At 40.1% G+C, this 19,439-nt stretch overlaps 2 protein-coding genes across 2 annotated transcripts in view; one reads left to right on the top strand and one right to left on the bottom strand.

The window, feature by feature from the left end:
- The window catches only part of LOC122811308 (aldo-keto reductase family 1 member B1-like), a 201,822-nt gene extending 195,755 nt beyond the window's left edge, over positions 1-6,067 (bottom strand). Inside the window, exon 1 of the mRNA XM_044083069.1 lies at positions 5,892-6,067. Within this exon, the coding sequence (XP_043939004.1) occupies positions 5,892-5,960 (69 nt within the window). The 5' untranslated portion in view covers positions 5,961-6,067. The remainder of the gene's footprint in view (positions 1-5,891) is intronic.
- Positions 1-19,439, top strand: part of LOC122811307 (aldo-keto reductase family 1 member B1-like) — a 356,222-nt gene that overhangs the window by 59,197 nt on the left and 277,586 nt on the right. The window contains exon 2 of the mRNA XM_044083068.1: positions 7,641-7,718. Coding sequence (XP_043939003.1) covers positions 7,641-7,718 — 78 coding nt within the window. The remainder of the gene's footprint in view (positions 1-7,640; positions 7,719-19,439) is intronic.

Raw genomic sequence — 19,439 nt, 5'->3', positions numbered from 1 at the left:
AAATTGTAAATTCTCTGCACACCCAACCAAAATGTTATTAGTACTGAGTGCTACCAAGAGCCCTCCGCCATATCCCCCAACAAATCCTTTTGCTTCACATCCCACAGAGTAGCAGAAGAGGACCTACATCAATTAGACTGGAAACCAGGGAGTTGGAATGGCAAATAAAATTGAATGCCTTCAACTCCCCTGGTTTAAATGACAACTGTAACATTTCTTGTCTCCTCAAATTGAAAAGTTACCTTAGATAGCTTAATTTTTGGGGAGGTAAATATTGGATAGTACTTAGGGGTATAACAAGTGAATATTTCTAATTGTATCCACAATTCCAAGGTATGAATTGGGTATATATGGTAATGTGGAAGTTTACCCAGGTATTATCATGTTGTTCTACTATAAGTCGTACACTAAGGATTGTAGGTAGATATACCAACGTCTAATATTGAGTGAGGGCATATTAGGGACATGAACCAAGGATAGTTTGTTGCCCCAAATTTATCTGGTTTCATGAATCCATGATACAAATATATTTTCCATAATTTCATAATTTTATATATTATGGGATATATTTTAGGCAATAGTATATGAATGAGATTGATCAATGCAATAGTCACTTATTTCCAGACTTTAGTACACATTGTATAAGAAATAAAGTCATGGATATGCAATTCTAGCTTTGTGTATGTAGCTAGTTTTAAATGGAGGACTGACAGGAGAGTTCTTTTTTAACTTCTTTAACTTTTTCAACTTTTTTAACTTTTAAAATTTTAAATGGATCTCATATTTGTATGTTTAAGACATTTCATACAGGATGTATGGGCATACAAAATTTTATGGTAAGGAAATGACGTGTATTATACATAGAGCATGTCCGTCTTGTATTGTATAAATAGCGCCAACATTTAAAAAGTTTTAAATGTCTCTCTGAAGAAGCTACTCTATTTTGATTGGCTTTGTTATCTTGTGGAAAATAAACTTATTTTGCGTTAAGAACATTGTACACACTAGTTGGTGTGGTTTGTGGATTGTGGAGCCATAACCTTTTCGTTCTAGCTTCCAGTAAAGGAACATACTACAACAATAATCGGTTTTAAGCCACCCACCATCGTAACTGGACCATTACTTTTAGATGTCCTATTAAAATGTAGAATGCAAGTGAACCAACTGAAGTATATTCCACTTAACCCTGCGTGTAAGGGATAATTGAAGCAGCAACACACCTGGTCAAACTGCAGTTCCTGTACAAAACTTATGTAGCAGTTTATGGCCAGTTCAATTTATTTCTTCAAAGAGCCTTGGGGTCATTGTGCAGGCAAGTACTATCGGAGTACACCAGCGCATTCAGTCTTACCCAAATTAAAATTTTAAATAACACGGTCACCTGATGGAAGATGCCACCATGCCAGCTATACCCACCACAATATATCTGCCAAAGAACAAATTACCTCCATAGCATGTCCCTACCTCTCACATGCGGTCCATCCTGATGAATGCCCCCCCCCCCCCCATCTGAGGTCACAAAATTTCATGTTCCTGTTTACCAGCACAATCAGTCTTACCCAAATTAAAAATTTAAACATACACTATCACCTGATGGAAGATTAAACCCCCTCCCCCATCTGAGGTCACAAAGTTTATGTTCCTTGGAAGTCCAAATGAGGAAAAAAAAAAAATATATATATATATATATATATATATATATATATATATATATATATATATATATAAAATCTCACTGCTCAGCCAAAAATCCAATGTATTATGTGGCAACCTTATCAAAGTCAATTTCTCAATCCACTCATAAATCACACCGGAGTTAGCTTATGCATAATTGTCCCCCACTGTCACATAATCAAAACAGCCAGAGACTGTCCTACAAGACCCCCAAACATTCCACTGAAATGTAACCTGGACTATGAAACTGCTTCCTTTAGTGCACCATCTGTGTGAGCCCCTTTTTCTATTAATGTAGCTGCTTACAAAAATTGAGCAGAACCCCTCTGCCACCATATGGCATTAGATACTTCAATCTTCAGTCCTCCCAATGATTTTTCAAGAGACACAACTTTCATGAAAAAACAGATCCAAAACATGAGGCAGATCTGGACAGTTGTGAGATATGTCCTTGAATCAGAAGATATGCCAGACACTCTGAATGAAGCACAGCACCAACACCCGCAACTGCTCCCGAGCACCCAAACCGCTGCTCCATGGACCACACAGCAGTCCAAGAACCACCCAATCTGTATGCCCTGTCCTGCACACAAACACACTGCAGCTACACCAAGCCAATAATGCCACACAATGCACTCCACAACAGACATGGAGAAAATATTTCTCCCAAACTTGGGCAAAGCTGCACCTCAAAACAAAGCCACAAACAATAGCCGCACCAAGACCTAAAATCAGAGAACCTCCAGTTAATACTCTTACCAACCCAAAGGCCTATGCAACAGGTCCCTCCCCAGTAAGAACCCTCCAGAACACGACTTCCAACACTCGATGTCCATTGCCCTTACCAAAGTCAGTCGGCAAAGATTCCTACAAAATTTCCAGTCAAGAGGTACATGCACATCTGAGTCACACTGCACTACCCCACGAAATCGGGAACAAAGATTGACTCAAAGTATGAAATAAATCTGGTCACTGAAACACCTGGCCAGTTTCAAGTACTGCTACAGAAAACAAAAGTAGTTGCATGCGCGCATACTCCCTAGACCACAACGGAAGCACTCCTACCTTCCTTCAATGTCAACACACTACGCAGTAGTAAGAAAGATTTTTTTTTTCTTCCTTTATTATAAATGCATCCCCACTCCCCCGTCATTACCTGTCTCACTAAAATAGAAATCCTGTGACCATTTTTTATCATCCTTCAACAGGCTAGCAAATTCAGAGATGTTGACATTACAACAGGAAATCCATATCATTGGGAGGCATATTTCCAAAAAAAATAAATAAGCCATTAAACCATGAACAACTGCAGCTCAAAGGCCCAGAAGACATCAAGAGTCACAAACCTCCCCCACTCCACCGTTGCTGCCCATTGTGCATATGCAACCACCGACTACTGCCGACGTCACCTCCCAGCCCACGAAAAAACCTACACTTCACCTAAAGGAACAAGCAAACAGCACCAAGCTGCCATTGCCACTCCACCACCACCAGTGGCTGCCCCAAGGATGCCAACTCAGCCCACTCCCCAAAATCAGCGACACCTGAGCACAAAGCTCCCCACCTTGAAAATAGGCACCTCCACGGACATACAAAAACACAACCCACAAATCTCAATAAAATCGCAACTGCCAAGTTCACTGAGACTGCCATCAAGCCCCCCACCACGACACGGACGCTAACAATGTCCCCACCCCACTGAGCTATCTCACTGCAACATGAACATGCACAACCCGTCACAATGAGGCACTGCTGCCCACACACCAACCAACGTGAACAGAAAACACATGTAATACAAGGCAATCATCCACAGTGCTTAAACTGCAAAATCCCCACCACTTGAAAATCCACTGTTTCAAAATTGTCAAAACGATTTGCCACCACTCACGAAACAGCAGACACCCTGCAAAACATGAGCTCCATTCAACATCCACCCCTAGCTTTCTAACCAAGAGTGAACATGGATGTGGGGGAATTTCAGCTCAGATGAAACCACAAAACCTCAACAACCACTTGCCGCTGTCCCGAATATGCTTATCGACTATGATATTAAACGTAAATACAATTATTTCATTTAGAGAAATCTTGTGTGATCAATGCAGTACACATTTTTATAGCACATGTGCTGAGGCAGTCATTATTCTACTTAAGCCAGAGCCCATGAAAAGCCATCCACTGCTGTGCTGAGGGACTTGCATCAAAACTGCTATGGCAGCCTACCCAACCACTAACAAGGAAACTGAGGGAAAGGAAAGATTTTACTGAGAAGGTAACATGTGCCTTACCTTAGGAGCCATCTTATTTAGACAACAGTTAGGCAGTAGTTATGCTCAGGCACTCAGTAGAGAAACCCCCATAATCAACAAGCTGTGCTAGAAATTAGCTGCAAAGGGATTACAACCCACCAATGAAAAAGAACAGCACTGTATCCCTGTTTCCTTTTCTTATTGACAACTGGAAACCAGCCAAGCACCCAAAATGCAGAAACCAGGCTCCAGCCATGCAGCAAAGCACACTCCGGATAACCCCCTCCCCATGTGGGAAGCCACTCTGACAGCCAAAGCCGCAAACCATGCCAATACAAAGTAGAACCATCGCAAACACAGTTCTGATAAATCATCTCTCTTTCCCATCCTTCCTCATGAACCTTTTTCCTTTTTTATTTATGCCCTGATCCTACTCAGAGACCATAGCCACAGCCCTATCAGCCCTCACAATCTATTATGACATTCCTGCGGAACCCGGGGAAAAAAAAAACAACAACCCTGAGTCTGCACACTGCCCTTTGTAATTGGCCCCTATAAAAGGAGCTGAAGAGAGAAAATACTAAGTTAATTGCCCTGAACGGACATACTAAGCGCAGACAATTAATCAAAGTCTGAATCGAACTCTACCCTGTGTGACTAAGAGAGCGAAAATGTGAACTCCCCACAAAGCTCCAATAAATAATTAAATAAGTAAGTAAATAAAGAAATAAACATTACCCATCTCCAGCACGCACCCTACACTTATTCCAGACCTACCTGTCCTCCAAGTTACCTAGGTCATTTTGGATGTAAGCTTGCATAGCAAGTTCACACCAAAATGTGATTCCTTACCCAGTTACACTTGCATAAGCCCCCTTTAGCCCCTTCCTACCCTTACCTCATTTCCTCCCAGTCATCTCTCCTTCATATTTTAACCCTTCTCCCACCTACCCTTTTAACTCCTACTAATACATTTAGCTAACCCCACTCTGAAGATGTCCCTAAACAAATTGGTGTGTTACCAAACCTCATTTGTACTCAGACCTAATGTTGTTTGACTCATTTATCATTTTAAAAATGTACTCAACCCCCAAAATGCTAGGCCTCGATATTGGAAGTGGACACATTATTTTCATCTGTTATCATTTGTACCCATAAAAATTTACTTTTAGAAGTGTATTCCTTTCACACAAGCATTCTTTGTATACCCCTATACATTTAATATTGGTTTACACAGTTCTACACATTTTGTGCATCTTGCATGTAGCCGTTTCCAAGAAATCCTCAGAAAATATGTACTCTTTAGTGTACACCAAGTATGCCTAGCTACATCCTTGCCTGTGTGCTTCTCCTAGAATAAGGGGAGTGTTTTTAAAAGGCTGTCCAACCCCTTCCTTGCTATATTTCTTCTTCCAAGGATCTCTTCCTGAAGATATTCACATTGCAATGAACTTGAGATGCAGCAAGCTGTGTACAGTCAGTGAACACAATAAAGAAATGTAAATTAGTGAACCATAGGTGAAGTGACAGAAATATCTTTAGTAAAAGTTTGCAGTTATCACATATGTAACCAGTATAAACTCTCATATTTTTTTTACAGCCAGCAAAAATGCAGTGGACAGAAAGCCATTTATCAGTGTCATGAATTTTAGAGTGCTATGTTTTCTACCAGCATTCGCACACTACCAAGAAAAAAACTGTCAGATTCAAATCCAGTACCAACAATTGCATAAAGTTCATTTATAGAAATTTTCTCTTAAAACTAGGATGTCATCACAATACTGTCATTTTTAATATAAAACTGTATGTAAAAGCAAAATCATTATGTAAAAGACATTTCTAATTTTCTGTTTAGCATATTTAAATGTTTTAGCTTTTGTTTATGATTTCTGGCAGCTGAACATCTGAAAGCATTAGACGATAACATTAAAAAATGTTTGCACTAACAGTTGAAAAATGCCCTTACTGTACCTTCCAAGTTCCAAGTCCAATCAAAGGCATACGTGTACCCGTCAGCAGTCTTACAGTTTGTGTGCTCATGATTGTTAATCCAAATTAGCTAAGAAATCTGAAAAGAACTGTAGTTCAACTCTGCAGAAATGGCACTGCAGAAAACTGGTTCTTCTTTCTTTCTTCTAATCTGTCTATGTCCCTCCCTCCTTACCAGTCTGTTCACTTACCCTTCTCTACATCCCAAACAACACCCACAGTATTGCGTGACAGCAACTGTACCATTTTATAATCCGCTTATTAAGTACATTAAATATAAAGCTCTTTCAGTTGACAGTTGCTTTTTTTTTTTTACTTATGAATTCAGTCAAGCAATCTTAGGCCTACCACACCTATGTATGAATGAATGGAAGTTTGTTTTATACATTCCATTTTATACAAACAAACTAATCCATGCTTTAAGTCAATGCTCATTCATGGGAGTTTATTGTATCTTGAAATTCAATAAGTTTCCATTAATTAAGGCAAGTAAATATCTGACAAAGCCAGATAACTACATTATAAGCTGAAACCAAACTGCAGTGCTTTGTGTGTAAGCCATGAAATGCGAAGCTGCCAAAATTCCTGATTTTCTGTCAAATGTAAACTTTCGTCACAGCTTAAACATTTACTTCTCAAGCAGATGTTGGGTACAAGCTATGATAAACTGTAGCAAAGTTTTCAGAATCCTCTCAGTGTAGAATGTTTATTTTTCTTAAAAAACAAATCTAATTCGACATTAATGGGAACATACATAATAACTGATTAAAACCACATGCGTTTACAAAAATCATAGTATTATATCAGTAGAAAAATACAAGACCGTAGCCTGGAGGTGAATGGGTAACACTAATGAGCTGCAGATGAGTTTGGTGCATTCCAAAGAATTAGGTTTGAAACCTGCAGCCTCATCTTGCGTGCAACATGACTGAAATCAAGTGAAAGACTAGAACAGGGTGGGTATTCATGATAATTATGCTTAGTGGAAAGAAAAGCACTGCTAACGTATGAATGTGTTTTTGTAAAATAAGAGACTGAAAATGCATTGCGGCTTAAGCAAAGGAGACTGAACATGAAGAGCAACATGGTAGCAGATAATACTGGCAGAGAAACCTAAAGCAAACCTTTTGTACATCTCTCAACTGTCCATAATCTTGCTTCATATATTTGGTTTGCTCCTCATAAAATTTGCAAATGAGGGAGGTATGAAGTCACTAAATAATAACATACATTTGAATTCTAGACTTCACTTTCAGAAATGCATGATAACACAAAACAGGTTATTCCAGCAAGTTTCTAAGTTTATATGAGCAATATTTAAAATCTTTTCCTGAATTTGGGTCTTTGTTCCCCATTATTTTTTGACTTTCTCCACATTTGTTTTGTGCTTAGAAGTTGAGAGGTATGTGGCAAGTTATGTTAAAAATATAGCCAGCACGTGCTATATTTAGCACAGTGCATGCCTATTGCACGGGCAATGTAGGTATTTGTCATAAATAAAAAAGCAGAAATAGTAAAAGCATGTTACCAGAACTCTCTAAACATAATGGTTACATCTCAGGCAGACCAGTGGGAGTGTCTGTTGTGATGTACAAATCAGTGAATAAGCAGACTAATAAAGCTGGAAGTAACATCAGGAAGTCAAACACTTGGAAGAAAGCTATTTTTGCTGGCAGTGCTGCAGTTTTTCCGAGGCTCATTACAATTATTTTTTCTTGTCTTTATTTTTAGAGGAAAAACATGAGTATTCCAACTGTACAACTGTCTACTGGTGCAGTGATTCCTTTACTTGGACTGGGAACCTGGAAGGTACTGTAATGAGACATTTTAAAATATTAGCATAAACTAATCTCTATTTTCCATTACCACTGAAAATATCTTTAGTATTGCAAATGTTCTTGTGAGGCCTCTATAAATTAGAAACCTAACGAGTACAATTATTGTAACTAAACTTTGAGCACTCTAGAAAAGTACATTGTATACTGTGCTCTTACATGAATCAAGTATTTGAACATTTTTCAAATGTCTTTTACCTTCTTTAATGCTATTCTTGAATCAAATGTGTATAAATGTTTGTACTGCCATTTTGTGGTAGTGTTACTACAACAGTAAGCAAGCTTACTACCTTTACTCAAATGCACTGAATAAGCTCCCCCAGGGGAAAAGAAACAATTTAAGGCTTTACCGAACACATTCGCCCATGGTCTGCCATAGACCATGTAAATTTAACTAAAATAATCCCTCCCTCTTCTCTTTCATTGGCTGTTGCCAGTAAGCACAAATGCATTATTTGACATCACTTCTGTTAAGCTACTCGTATTAATTAGCCACCCCATTATATTTCATAGAACCAGAATACCGAGTACCCACCCACTACCTAAATGATGTTATTTTTAAAGACTTATTGATCTAGAGCTCGCCTGCCTTACTATAAACTTGTCTTTCGAAGTTACCCTTAGTCTCATATAATACGCAAATAGTAGTGAGTGACTGAGCATTAGAAGATCAAACTAGAAAGGCCCTCCTCTTAACTGATAAAGCTCAAGTTACTCTTTCTTTTTCATCTTTCTACCTACATAGTGCTGCAGTATTGAGACGTGTTACCAATTTTTCCATCACACTTTTAAAATGTACAACATCTGGGACATACCTTGTGATTGCCTCGTGGTTTTGGCGTCTTTTCAGACTTGTTGGCTGTTGGTGAAGCACCCACCAAGAGGAGAAAACGCTGAGAGAAGAAAGGAGCCACTTTTGAGATTTTAAGTATTTTTCTTCAGATTATTTGTTAAGATTTCTGCATTGCAGCCTACTTTTTGGCATTTTCCAGCTTGCTAAACTTGATATCTGTATTAGGAACTGTATTTAGAACACATCTAGAGCCTGTTTACTGCATTTCCTGTGTTGCACTTATTTTAAAATCTTTTTTTCTTAAAACTTGCATTTTACCTGTCTCTGGCCTAGCACTCAAGTGTGGGGTCATTTATTGCACTGTTCTAATTTGTTGCTACTTGTGTATCTCTGCTGTCTTTAAACAAAACAAAAAAATCTTGCTTTTTTCCCCACTTTCTGAAATTTAAAAAAAAAGTCCAGTTACAGATTTGCTGTTCTGAACTGTTAGTAAGTTTCTTGGAGGCCATTGCTTGCTTGGGCTAAAGGGAAGTCTCTGTGTTCATCAGTGGCAGTGGTAAACACTGAACAGCCTGCCTGCCCCTGTGGGAGTGGTTACTGCCTAGAAACTGTAGTTTTATTGGTCATTTTGGGTCAATTCCAAACTCCTTGATCCCCCTCTCTTAAAACCCTCTTTTGCTCGTTTTTGCATATAGCGCAGCATCGGGCAGTGCCGCTTAATCAGGTTTAAACTATTCCCGGCTCCACAAAGTCTGCTCTTCACTTTTTCCCTTAGAACTGTTCCAAATCTCAAAGTAAGCACTCTGTTCTCCTTCTAAAACCCAGCAGTAGCTAGGATAAGTGTCTTATAAGTAAGCACTAATAAACTAAAGCACTACACCCTCTTATACTCCCTTTTAATACTTGGCTCCCTATTGGTCCTTTTTGATCAAGTCAAAAAGTAATTCCTTATAATATTCTGGCATGTCCAAAAGTCAGTTTCAGGTTTACTCTCCAGTCCAGCTGGTGAATATGGGAATCTTGAGGCAATGTTACAACTGCCTTATGTACACAGACCACCCTCTCCTCTTCTCAACAAGCTCAAATATATGTGAGAGATGCAACTATATAGCCAAACTGGAGGCTGAGCTCTCTCAACATAGTACTGGCATGGTCAGTCTGGAAGAGAAGGTAATCGCACACACCACAAATCCAGTCTCACATAGACCTATCGCAACAGCAAACCAAACACATAAACACACAAAAACATACTTGGAGGCTCTAAATAAAAATCTGCCCAAGCAACAGAGACCTTCAAAGCAGACATCCAAGCAACTGCTACCCCACAACAATACCCACGTATCACATAGTTCACAAAGTCAATGTGCCACACAGTCACAGCCCTTAAGGCTAAACAACACACCTAATACACTTGTAATAGGTGACTCTATTGTCAGACAGACTGATGTCCCTCTCACCAGGCTGAACAAGGAGAAGGTCACTGTAAGCTGCCTGTCGGGTGCCTGGATCTGCCACATAACACAAGCACTCGGGTCACTCCAAAGCAAGTACAAATATGACTCCGTCATTGTCCATGCTGGTGTGAGTGACCTGAGACGTACCTCCCTGGATTACATGAAAAGAGACCTAGAGGAGCTCTCTGATCATGTGGCCCAGGCCGGTATGACTCTGACTTTGAGTAGCATCTTACCCTCACCAAGAATGATACCACAGTATAAAGACAAAATGATCAATTTCAACAACTGGCTAAAGTATTGGTGTCACTCAAAGGGGATCCAGTGTCTGTCAGCCTGGGATGACATGCTTGACAAGCCATGTTGCTTCGCTAGGGACAGCTTGCACCTTTCAGCCCTGGGTTTTTGAATACTGGCCAAGGCTCTTGCCACCCCCATAGTGCCTTTTTTAGGCAAGGCTCAAAAGACAAACCCACCTCCTTAGACAACACAAGGAAAAAGAAACTAAGGGTAATGCTGCTCAACTCCAGAAGTCTAAACCTCAAGATGCATGCACTGGAGGCTCTCCTCAGTATGGAGAATATCGATATCTGTGCAGTAACAGAAACCTGGTTCAAGGCTCCTGAGAGCACCCCAGCACTACCAGGCTATACCTCATACCATGCTTTTCGGCCCCAAAACTCGGATCGAACCACAAGAGGAGGGGGAGTATCCATATTCATCAAAGATACCCATACCTCCAGGCTAGTGACACTGCACGAAGCATCTGAGACCATCCATGTGCCACTAACAGTGGGAAAAACTGCCTTCCAGTTTGTAGCCTACTACAGACCACCCTCCCAAAGTCAGGAATCCCACTCAACTATCCTGAAGACACTGGAGAATATGGAGGTCTCTCCAAACACCATTATATTGGGTGACTTTAACTACCCAAACAGAGACTGGGAGCATTACTCAAGCCACAACACCCTAGCCCAATGGTTCCTAGAATTTATAAACTCAAATGCTATGGAACAACTGGTCACCACTCCCACAAGAGGGGAAAACATATTGGACCTGATCATCACCAACATGGGGACTCTATGTTCCATACCAGAGGTATACCCCTCATTGGTAAGATCTGACAATAAATTAATCACTATGGACATCCATATCCCATCCCCACCCTCAGCAAAGGAAACCACGGTCAAAAACTTCTCAAAAGCAAACTTGCAACTTCTCAAAACCAAGGTGGAATCCTTCAAAGCCCCAGGGCCAGTGGAAAATATGGCCCAAACCACAGAATCCTTTACAAATGCATTCTATGGATACCTACAGGAATGCATGGATCATGCTATCCCAAATAAAACCAAGACACACTCCTCCAAAGGCAGGAGACCTGTCTGGTGGACCCCAGCCATAAATAAGCTGTACAACAGAAGGAGGAAGCTACTGCATGATAAAGCAAAATCCTTGAAAGGGAAGGCAATTCTGATCAGTACTAGCAAGAAACTACAATCCCTCATAAAATCATCTAAGGCTAGCTTTGAAAGAAAAATTGCACAAGACGCTAAAGATAATCACAAGGCTTTCTTTAGTTATGTCAGAAACCTGGGTGGAAACTCCCAGATATGCTTTGAGTTAGTGCAAAATGACAAAAAATACACTGAACCCACAGACATTGCCAACATCCTGGCAGACAGGTTCAGTGCACTCCCCCCACCCCAAATGAGCAAATGACTATCCCAACAGAGTGTAGCCTCCCTGACATCACAGATACACAGGTGAGAGCTGCCCTCTCCAAAGCAAAAAACACAGCATCAATAGGACCGGACAGTGTCCCGGGCTGCGTCTTACATGAACTCCAAGAAGAGCTGAACCCCAACATAAAGCTACTGTTCAGTCTCAGCCTTACTACATGATATGTACCCAAGGAATGGCGTACAGCAACAGTGGTCCCACTCCATAAAGGTGGTGCCACAACGGACCCCGGACACTATCGCCCTATAAGCCTAACTAGCCTAGTCTGCAAAGCTATGGAGCTTATCATCATGGAACTCATAAACAAAGACATTGAAAACCTCCAAACACTGGATCCTACCCAATTTGGCTTTGTTAAGGGCAGATCTTACCTCTTGAACCTGGTCAATTTCTTTGAAACAGTCACCAAGGCCATAGACAAAGGGAAGGTAGTCCACACAGCCTACCTTGACCTTGCAAAAGCCTTCGACACAATACCCCACACGGGCATCATAAATAAGCTCACCAGCTTAAATATCAACCCCTATGTCACAAGATGGGTTGCAAACTGGCTTAGGGATAGAACCCTCATGGTCAGAATTGCAGGTGCCATGTCAGACTCTAAACCAGTTACAAGTGGCATCCCACAAGGCTCAGTCCTGGGACCTCTCTTGTTCGGTATATATTTCTCTGAGGTACAAGCTACCACAGGAGGACTATGGCTGACAAAGTTTGCAGATGACTGCAAACTGGGGGTCATAATCGACTCACCGGCTGACACAAGCATCCTCCAAAAAGGTCTCACAGAGACGGGTAACTGGTGCCAGAGCCATGGCCTAAAGCTAAATGCCAAAAAGTGCATAGTCATCCCCTTTGGGAAAAACAAAGTGCCCGCAAATTACCACATAGGTGGTAATCCATTAAGTACGGAAGAAGTAATTAGGGATTTGGGGACTCAAGTAGATTGGCAATGTGATTGTCAAAGGAGAGATTGCAAAGTGGTTAGAAAGACATTCTATATAGCCCACCTTATCACGAAGGGGTTCACATCTAGATCAAGAGAGGTCATTGTGCCCCTCTACTCATCACTCATCAGGCCCATAATTGAATACAATGCCCCATTTGGGATGTACCTTACCCAACACCTGCTACAACTAGAAAGACCCCAAAAGTACCTCACCAAGAGGATCAAGGGACTCAAACAGATGCCCTACGCAGTTAGGCTAAAGAAACTCCAACTCTACTCAGTTGCTTACCGCCTACTCAGAGGCGATCTGTGCCTGATGTATAAAGCCATGTCCAACCCAATATTAATGGACATGCTCCACCTCAAGAAATCCAAATCCATCAGAACTACATGCTCCAGTGACTTAAACCTCAGCACAGAAATAAATAGAACATGCTGGAGGGACAGATTCATATCCCAGAGGCTCCCCTCACTCTAGAACAAAATCCCAATCCATGTCAGACAGAGCCCCTCAATGACCCTCTTCAAGAAGAATCTTGATGTTTGGATGGGAGATGGTAAATTTACCCCTGGGATCTCTTCTGTGTCACTGCTAGACAGAGGCACAGTAAACTAATCTTAAATGGGCTATCTTCTGTGACCTACTATACAGAGGCACAGTCAACTAATCTAAGAAGGGTGGCGAAAGCCAAACACACTCTGGCTAGGCTTGTAAATGCTCTAGGGCAGATAGCCTAGTATCAACCTATGAACCTTCCATCTACATAATGAGGAACACTGCCTCTCATAATTTGGAACGAATGGGCAAAATGTGGAACACTTACTAATGGCTTGCTAGCAACTTCAACTAGGACGCTCATAGGATGGTTAAAATGTGATATTTTTACTTATAGATAGTTCTTTTAATGAAACTAATAGAGTTCAGTTATATTTACCATTGATATCAGTTAAAAAAATTATAACACTAAATGTATGAAGGACCCTTTCATTGTGGAAGTTCGAGAAACATGAACTTTTTAAGACCTCAAATGAGGAATGTTCCTCAAAATGAGGTAAACTTGAGAGGTATGATCTGGGATAAAGCTCCCAGTTACTTCAGAGCTTACAGTCCACTTTTTACAAATCATCCTGGGATTAGTATAGGGTTGCCACCTGACAGAATTTTCCTGATAGGAAGTATGGGTCTCTATCAGAAAATTCAGGGCTCCCTGTTGAAATGTTGGCACTCAAAATGGTGAGTACCGAAAAAAGGACTAAAAAACCTGGAGATGTGCAAATATCGAAAATTGCTCTTCTACTTAAAAATTTATTTTTACGAGGGGGCAGTCCCCATGTGAGGGGAACCCCCTCCATACCTCACAACCTTATTTATATATACCAACTTTGAGATCGCAATACCTTTTTGAAAAGGAAATATTCCCAGAAATGGCATCTTGGACTTAGTATATATAAGTCTGTTCTTTTGGCCATTCAGTCTCTACATTTCGGGACTCAGTCCAGCAGGTCCCAACATTTCAAATGGTTATTGAAATTCAGTTTTTGTGAGGGTATTTGTCAGGTATTTTGAATCATTCTGAGAAATAATATATTTCCGAAGTGTATTTTCAAAAATACTTAGTGTTTCACTTGGATTTCCTAATTGCATTTAAATTATTTTGCCAGAACTGCCTTCTTTTGGTTCTTGATTGAATCAGAATAAAACATCTGAGGGATACTTAGTCAACAACGTGGCTTTAACTCATGGGCACAGAGAGTTGCACACAAAGATGCAGAGGCACAGACACACACACACACAAACACAGCAATTAGAGCCACACTGTTGACTTTGTATTCCTGAGATGTTTCATTCTGATTTAGTGAATGAAGAAATACATAAATTGTGCAAAAAGTAAATTCACTTTTGTCAGGCACATACAGTGCAAAGCATTACATCTGTTTTCCGCTACCACACACAGACAATGTTTTCGTGTCCTTGACTTTGCAGAATTTCTCATATTCCTGTCTGTTCCTCAGATATTCTTCAAATATAATGGACTTTATTCACTAAATAATCACAGACATTTTGAATTTCTAATTTCATATCCTTCATAAAATGCAATCTAATACAAAATTTGTTATTCTGGCAAATTTCCAGGTATATAAGAATATTATTTAAAAATCTGTCTCTCTGATTTCTTAGCTTTGTCCCAGGTTATGTGTTGATTTTGTCCCTGGTTCTTGAGCTAAGAAGTTGACAGCCACTCACACACATACACACAGGCACTTCCCTCTAACTGCCAGTATAGCAGTTACTTATTTTAGTCCTGTCTTGATTTTTTTCTGATTTTATTTTTTCTCCCCCTCCCTAAATGCAATTGGATACAGTTGCATTTAAGTAGGAAAAAGGAAGATGATAACAGATTATTTTTGCTCTTGTTCATGCTTAAGGGATCTTAATACGCTGTTCTAAAGCTACGAACATCTGCTGGGCATTCTGATTGTCCACTTATGCTTTGGAAGTCATTCTCTGAATGGTCCACCTTTCTGTCTTTGCTGACTGGCTTCCAAATTGCAATTATAGCCTATCTTAGAATGTAAAGCAGAATCACTACTGTTTGAAGCACAGCAGCAGAATACTGTTTCACTTCTATATCATGTGCAGAGCTTTTCACGCAATGTGGTGTGCTTGAGCACTCTGCTTATATTTTGCTCCTGGTGAGAGAAGGAGCAGAGAGACATTATTTCCTGGAATTCAAAGAAACCGCCAATCTCTAGAAAGTTTGATAACTGCTTTTTTGGTGCCATTTTGGCATTACTGTTAATCTCCTGATGAGAGAAGGAGTAATGGAGCATTGATTCCTGACTGTCTTTGACTCTGCAGAGTAGGTGTACTTCCTTCATTTTCTGTTTGTTATTTTGGGGGGAAACCACTTCAGTTTTATTTCTGAATTGTTGCATAGCTTGTCTTGCTCTTGTGCTGAGCTGCAGAATGTGCTAGCCAAAACATGTACCAAGAGAAGCCTACAACAAGCCTATAGACCCTTCAACATCTGGTAAAAGACTGCTGATCACCTAAACAGCCTGTGACCCACTTCTCAGGAACCAGCTTGGAATTAGCGCTACTGTTCTCCTTCTGGTGACAGAAGGAGCAAAGAGACATTGATTCCTAGATTTGTAAAGCTGTGTTGAGACCAGCATTAGTAATAGCCAGGAAAACCTATAGGCAGAGTCTGTCTTTTCACCAAGTGATTAGCTACCCTCAAAAATAACTTTAAAGTATCACCCTAAATATTTAATCAATAAATCTTTAGGGCCTACCATAAGCTTCAGTCCTACATATTCTGTCAACATGTCTCAGCAGTCTGTTCTCACCCAATATGTGTCCATTCTGATAGCATTAAGTGTTGTAAGGCAATGTAGCAACTGTCCTATGCTTACTGGATGTTCACTGCTACTGCCAATTGATAATACAACCTGTGAGAGATGTAATTATTTAAGAAACATAGAGGCAAATGTCTCACATCACTCCGCCATTGGTAAGCATCATAGCTACACAACAATCACAGCACACTATTCAGCCCATAAAGTACGAGGCTGTAAAGAAAAAAAAGTGCCCAAATTTCCTAGAACACAATCGAAAATACCGCACCACCAGCATACAACACAAACGTACTGTAAATCCCTGTTATCCACTGAACTGCAAATGAGCTATCCAACCGATCCCAGGTTATGAAAGTTTCTAGTGCATTCTCTGAATAAGTGGGGTGCCACAGGGATTTATGCCAGGTTATTTCCTGTTTGCCATTTATTTGCAGACATCCAAGCCAATATTCCAGAGTATGGTTGACCAAGTTTGCTAATAACTGCAAGCTGGGTACTGTTACCTGCTCATCAACTGATAAGAAACAGCTCCAGCAAAGGCTGAAATATGCTCATAGCCTAGTGTTCTGAAAAGGGTCTTAATTTAAATGCAGAAGAATTCATTGTCAAAGTGTTCAGCAAAAGCATTCCTCCCACCCTATATCATCTGAATGGTACTCCTCTTCAGAGACATACGGTTATAGGAGACCTGGGTAATTATGGGGGCAATGTCTCATTTAATCATCATCTTTCCACCATAGTCAGAAAATCCGTTTAGCTGGCCAAGTTATTTATTAAGGGAAACTCTTCAAGAGCCAAATGTGTTGTCCTACCCCTGTATTTTTCCCATATCAGACCCCTTCTTGACTATAATGGCTCCTATGATATGGAAAATGCAATCATATCACTCAACTGGAAAGGCCCCAAAGATTTCTCACCCAGAAATTTAAAGGCTTTAAATCCTTCAACTATCCTGAAAGATTAGCATGCCTCTCCTCATACTTTGTAGCCTACCAACTCCTCCGAGGTGACCTGTGTCTAACTTTTCAAGACAAAAAAGACCGAATTCCATTTGACTTCCTATTTCTTCACAAACCAGTGAATCTACAAGCACATGCATACTAGGGACCTAAATCTATGCCAGCTATAAACAGGACTCACTGATGAGATAGGTGGGTCGATATCATATGAACAAATGTTTATAATATTGAACGCTCTAAAGAGCGAAAATGCCGGATCTCGAACTCCAAGATCGCACTACAGTGAGGAAAGGGCAAATATTCCGACCTTCACTGTACTGCAATCCGACAAGAACCACTCCAAGGTCCGACATTTTCGCTGTTTAGAGCGTTTGACATTCCAAACATTCATTCATATGATGTAAACCCAGGATAGGTTCCTAACACAGTATATTCCATTTCTGTGAAGTAAGTGACCACTGCAGGTTGAACATGGTACTGCTTTAGTTGCTTTTAAGTTGTTGTTTGTCTTTTTGGCTTTTCCCGGTTAGGGGTCACCACAGCAGAACTCCGGTCCACTAATGATTGGCAGTCTATTTTTATGGTGCCGAGTTGCCAGCCCGACGCCCAATCTTCAGCGAAGGCATGCCCATTCATGCATATCTTTCGGAGGCCACTCGACCACAGGGAGGACATGCAGACATGCACCAGGTTGTTAGTGAATTACCATGCTTCCCAACAACACTATACAGTTTCAGTAATAAATTCATAGTTATCAAAATTCCATAACTGCAGTAAAAACTGTTTATAGGCCCTTATTTATTCAGTCTAATAGTTTATCAGGCTCTGAACTCTCAGAAGGTGTGACCTTTTACAGAATTATAAGATATACCACTGAGTGACATTTTCCATTGCAGTTCACTGCATCTCAGAGCAACTGAATTAATTGTGTCATCTGCCCTCACCATCATGGATGGAAATATACTGACGTGCAGATAATTATTCACTAAAGGAACCTGCAGTGTGGTCTCAATCTCATTTTCCTATATATTTTGAATGGAGGCATTTTTAATTATCTGAGACACTCTTTCATGAATTCATAGAGATTCCAAGGCTACTGAATAACATGACATTCTCGATTTGCCATTAACCTCCCTCAGGCTGCATTTCCTTTCTCCAGGAGGGTCATACAGGTTGATTATGAATACATTTGTTGAAACCCATCTAGTCATCTAGTTTATCTTTAAAGGAAGATTGTGAGTTTATTCCAGAGGTTTGGTAGTTGCTCAGTTATAAATCTGTCCCTCCATCCTGTTTTATTTATCTGTTGATGAAGATTAAGGACCCTTGTCCTGTTATTGGTGTCGGATTCTAAAAGCCTTGCTCTCAGAGTAAGTGACTTACCCTGATAAGTTCCTTGGAATCTGTCATCCTGGTGTAAGCCTGTTTATAGATAGGCCTTACACCAAAGTAATCTACCCTCTGATATCACTTCTTTAACCTCTTTCCAACTTTTTAAAAATCAACTAAAGATTCATCTCAATAAACACTGACTTTGCTCCTGCACTAATCCAGACTAATGCTCACTCTGCTCCTGCACTAATCCAGACTAATGCTCACTTAAAAAAAAAAAAAATTCTAGTATCTTATTTTATCTTTTTAAATCATCTGTTTAAATTGCTTTGTTTCTCATGTAATATTTTTATGCCTTTTGTGAACGTGTACAACATATGGAGCTTTTCTCCCCGGGCCTCTACTGAAAATGGACATATATCCAGTTGGACTAGCCCGGTCAACAAATGTAAAATAAAATAAAAATAAATAAATAAATAAAGTTAATTGCAAAGAGATCAAGTCCTTTGGAATCAGGGCAAACTTGTGCTAGAGTAAGTCACTTACACCGAGAGCAAATATTTTAGAATCTGGTCCATCGAACATATGGAAAAACAGGAGGTCTAGGATAATCAGATCTCTAATGGCACAGTAAATGAGACAGAAATCTCCCCTCGGATGTCTATAATACACTGAATAAAGGGGTAGAGCTTCCAGCCTCTCTTAGGGTGTCCTCATAATTGTTTGTTTAATGAGATACATCTCAAAGGGGTCATTGTACTCAGTAATTGGCTTGATCAGTGCTGAGTACAAGGAAGTGAATGCCTCTTTAGACCTTAATGATATTCATTGCCAATTATCTTAGCTAAATAAAAGTATTTCCTGACAACCATTGTCACATGATTGTCAAGAGAGGAATCCACTGACCCAAGTACTTAGGTCCCAAATAATATTTTAATTTAGTAGCAGTATGTTGCCTAGGCAATATGAGAAGGGGAGGGGATGTCTACCAAAAGAGATGGTACTAATTATTTTTGCTTGAGCCCTTTTTTAATATGCCAACAGTTTATTAGGGTACATTAATTCTGTATAGTTTGAGTGTCATAGGGTGACTTAACAGTCCCCAGTTTAC

This window comes from Protopterus annectens, chromosome 9.part0 (genome assembly GCF_019279795.1).
Source record: "Protopterus annectens isolate FY-2018-M chromosome 9.part0, PAN1.0, whole genome shotgun sequence".
Classification (NCBI taxonomy): Eukaryota; Metazoa; Chordata; order Ceratodontiformes; family Protopteridae; genus Protopterus; species Protopterus annectens.
The sequence above is the reverse complement of the archived record's forward strand: the minus strand, read 5'-3'. Positions and strand labels throughout refer to the sequence as shown.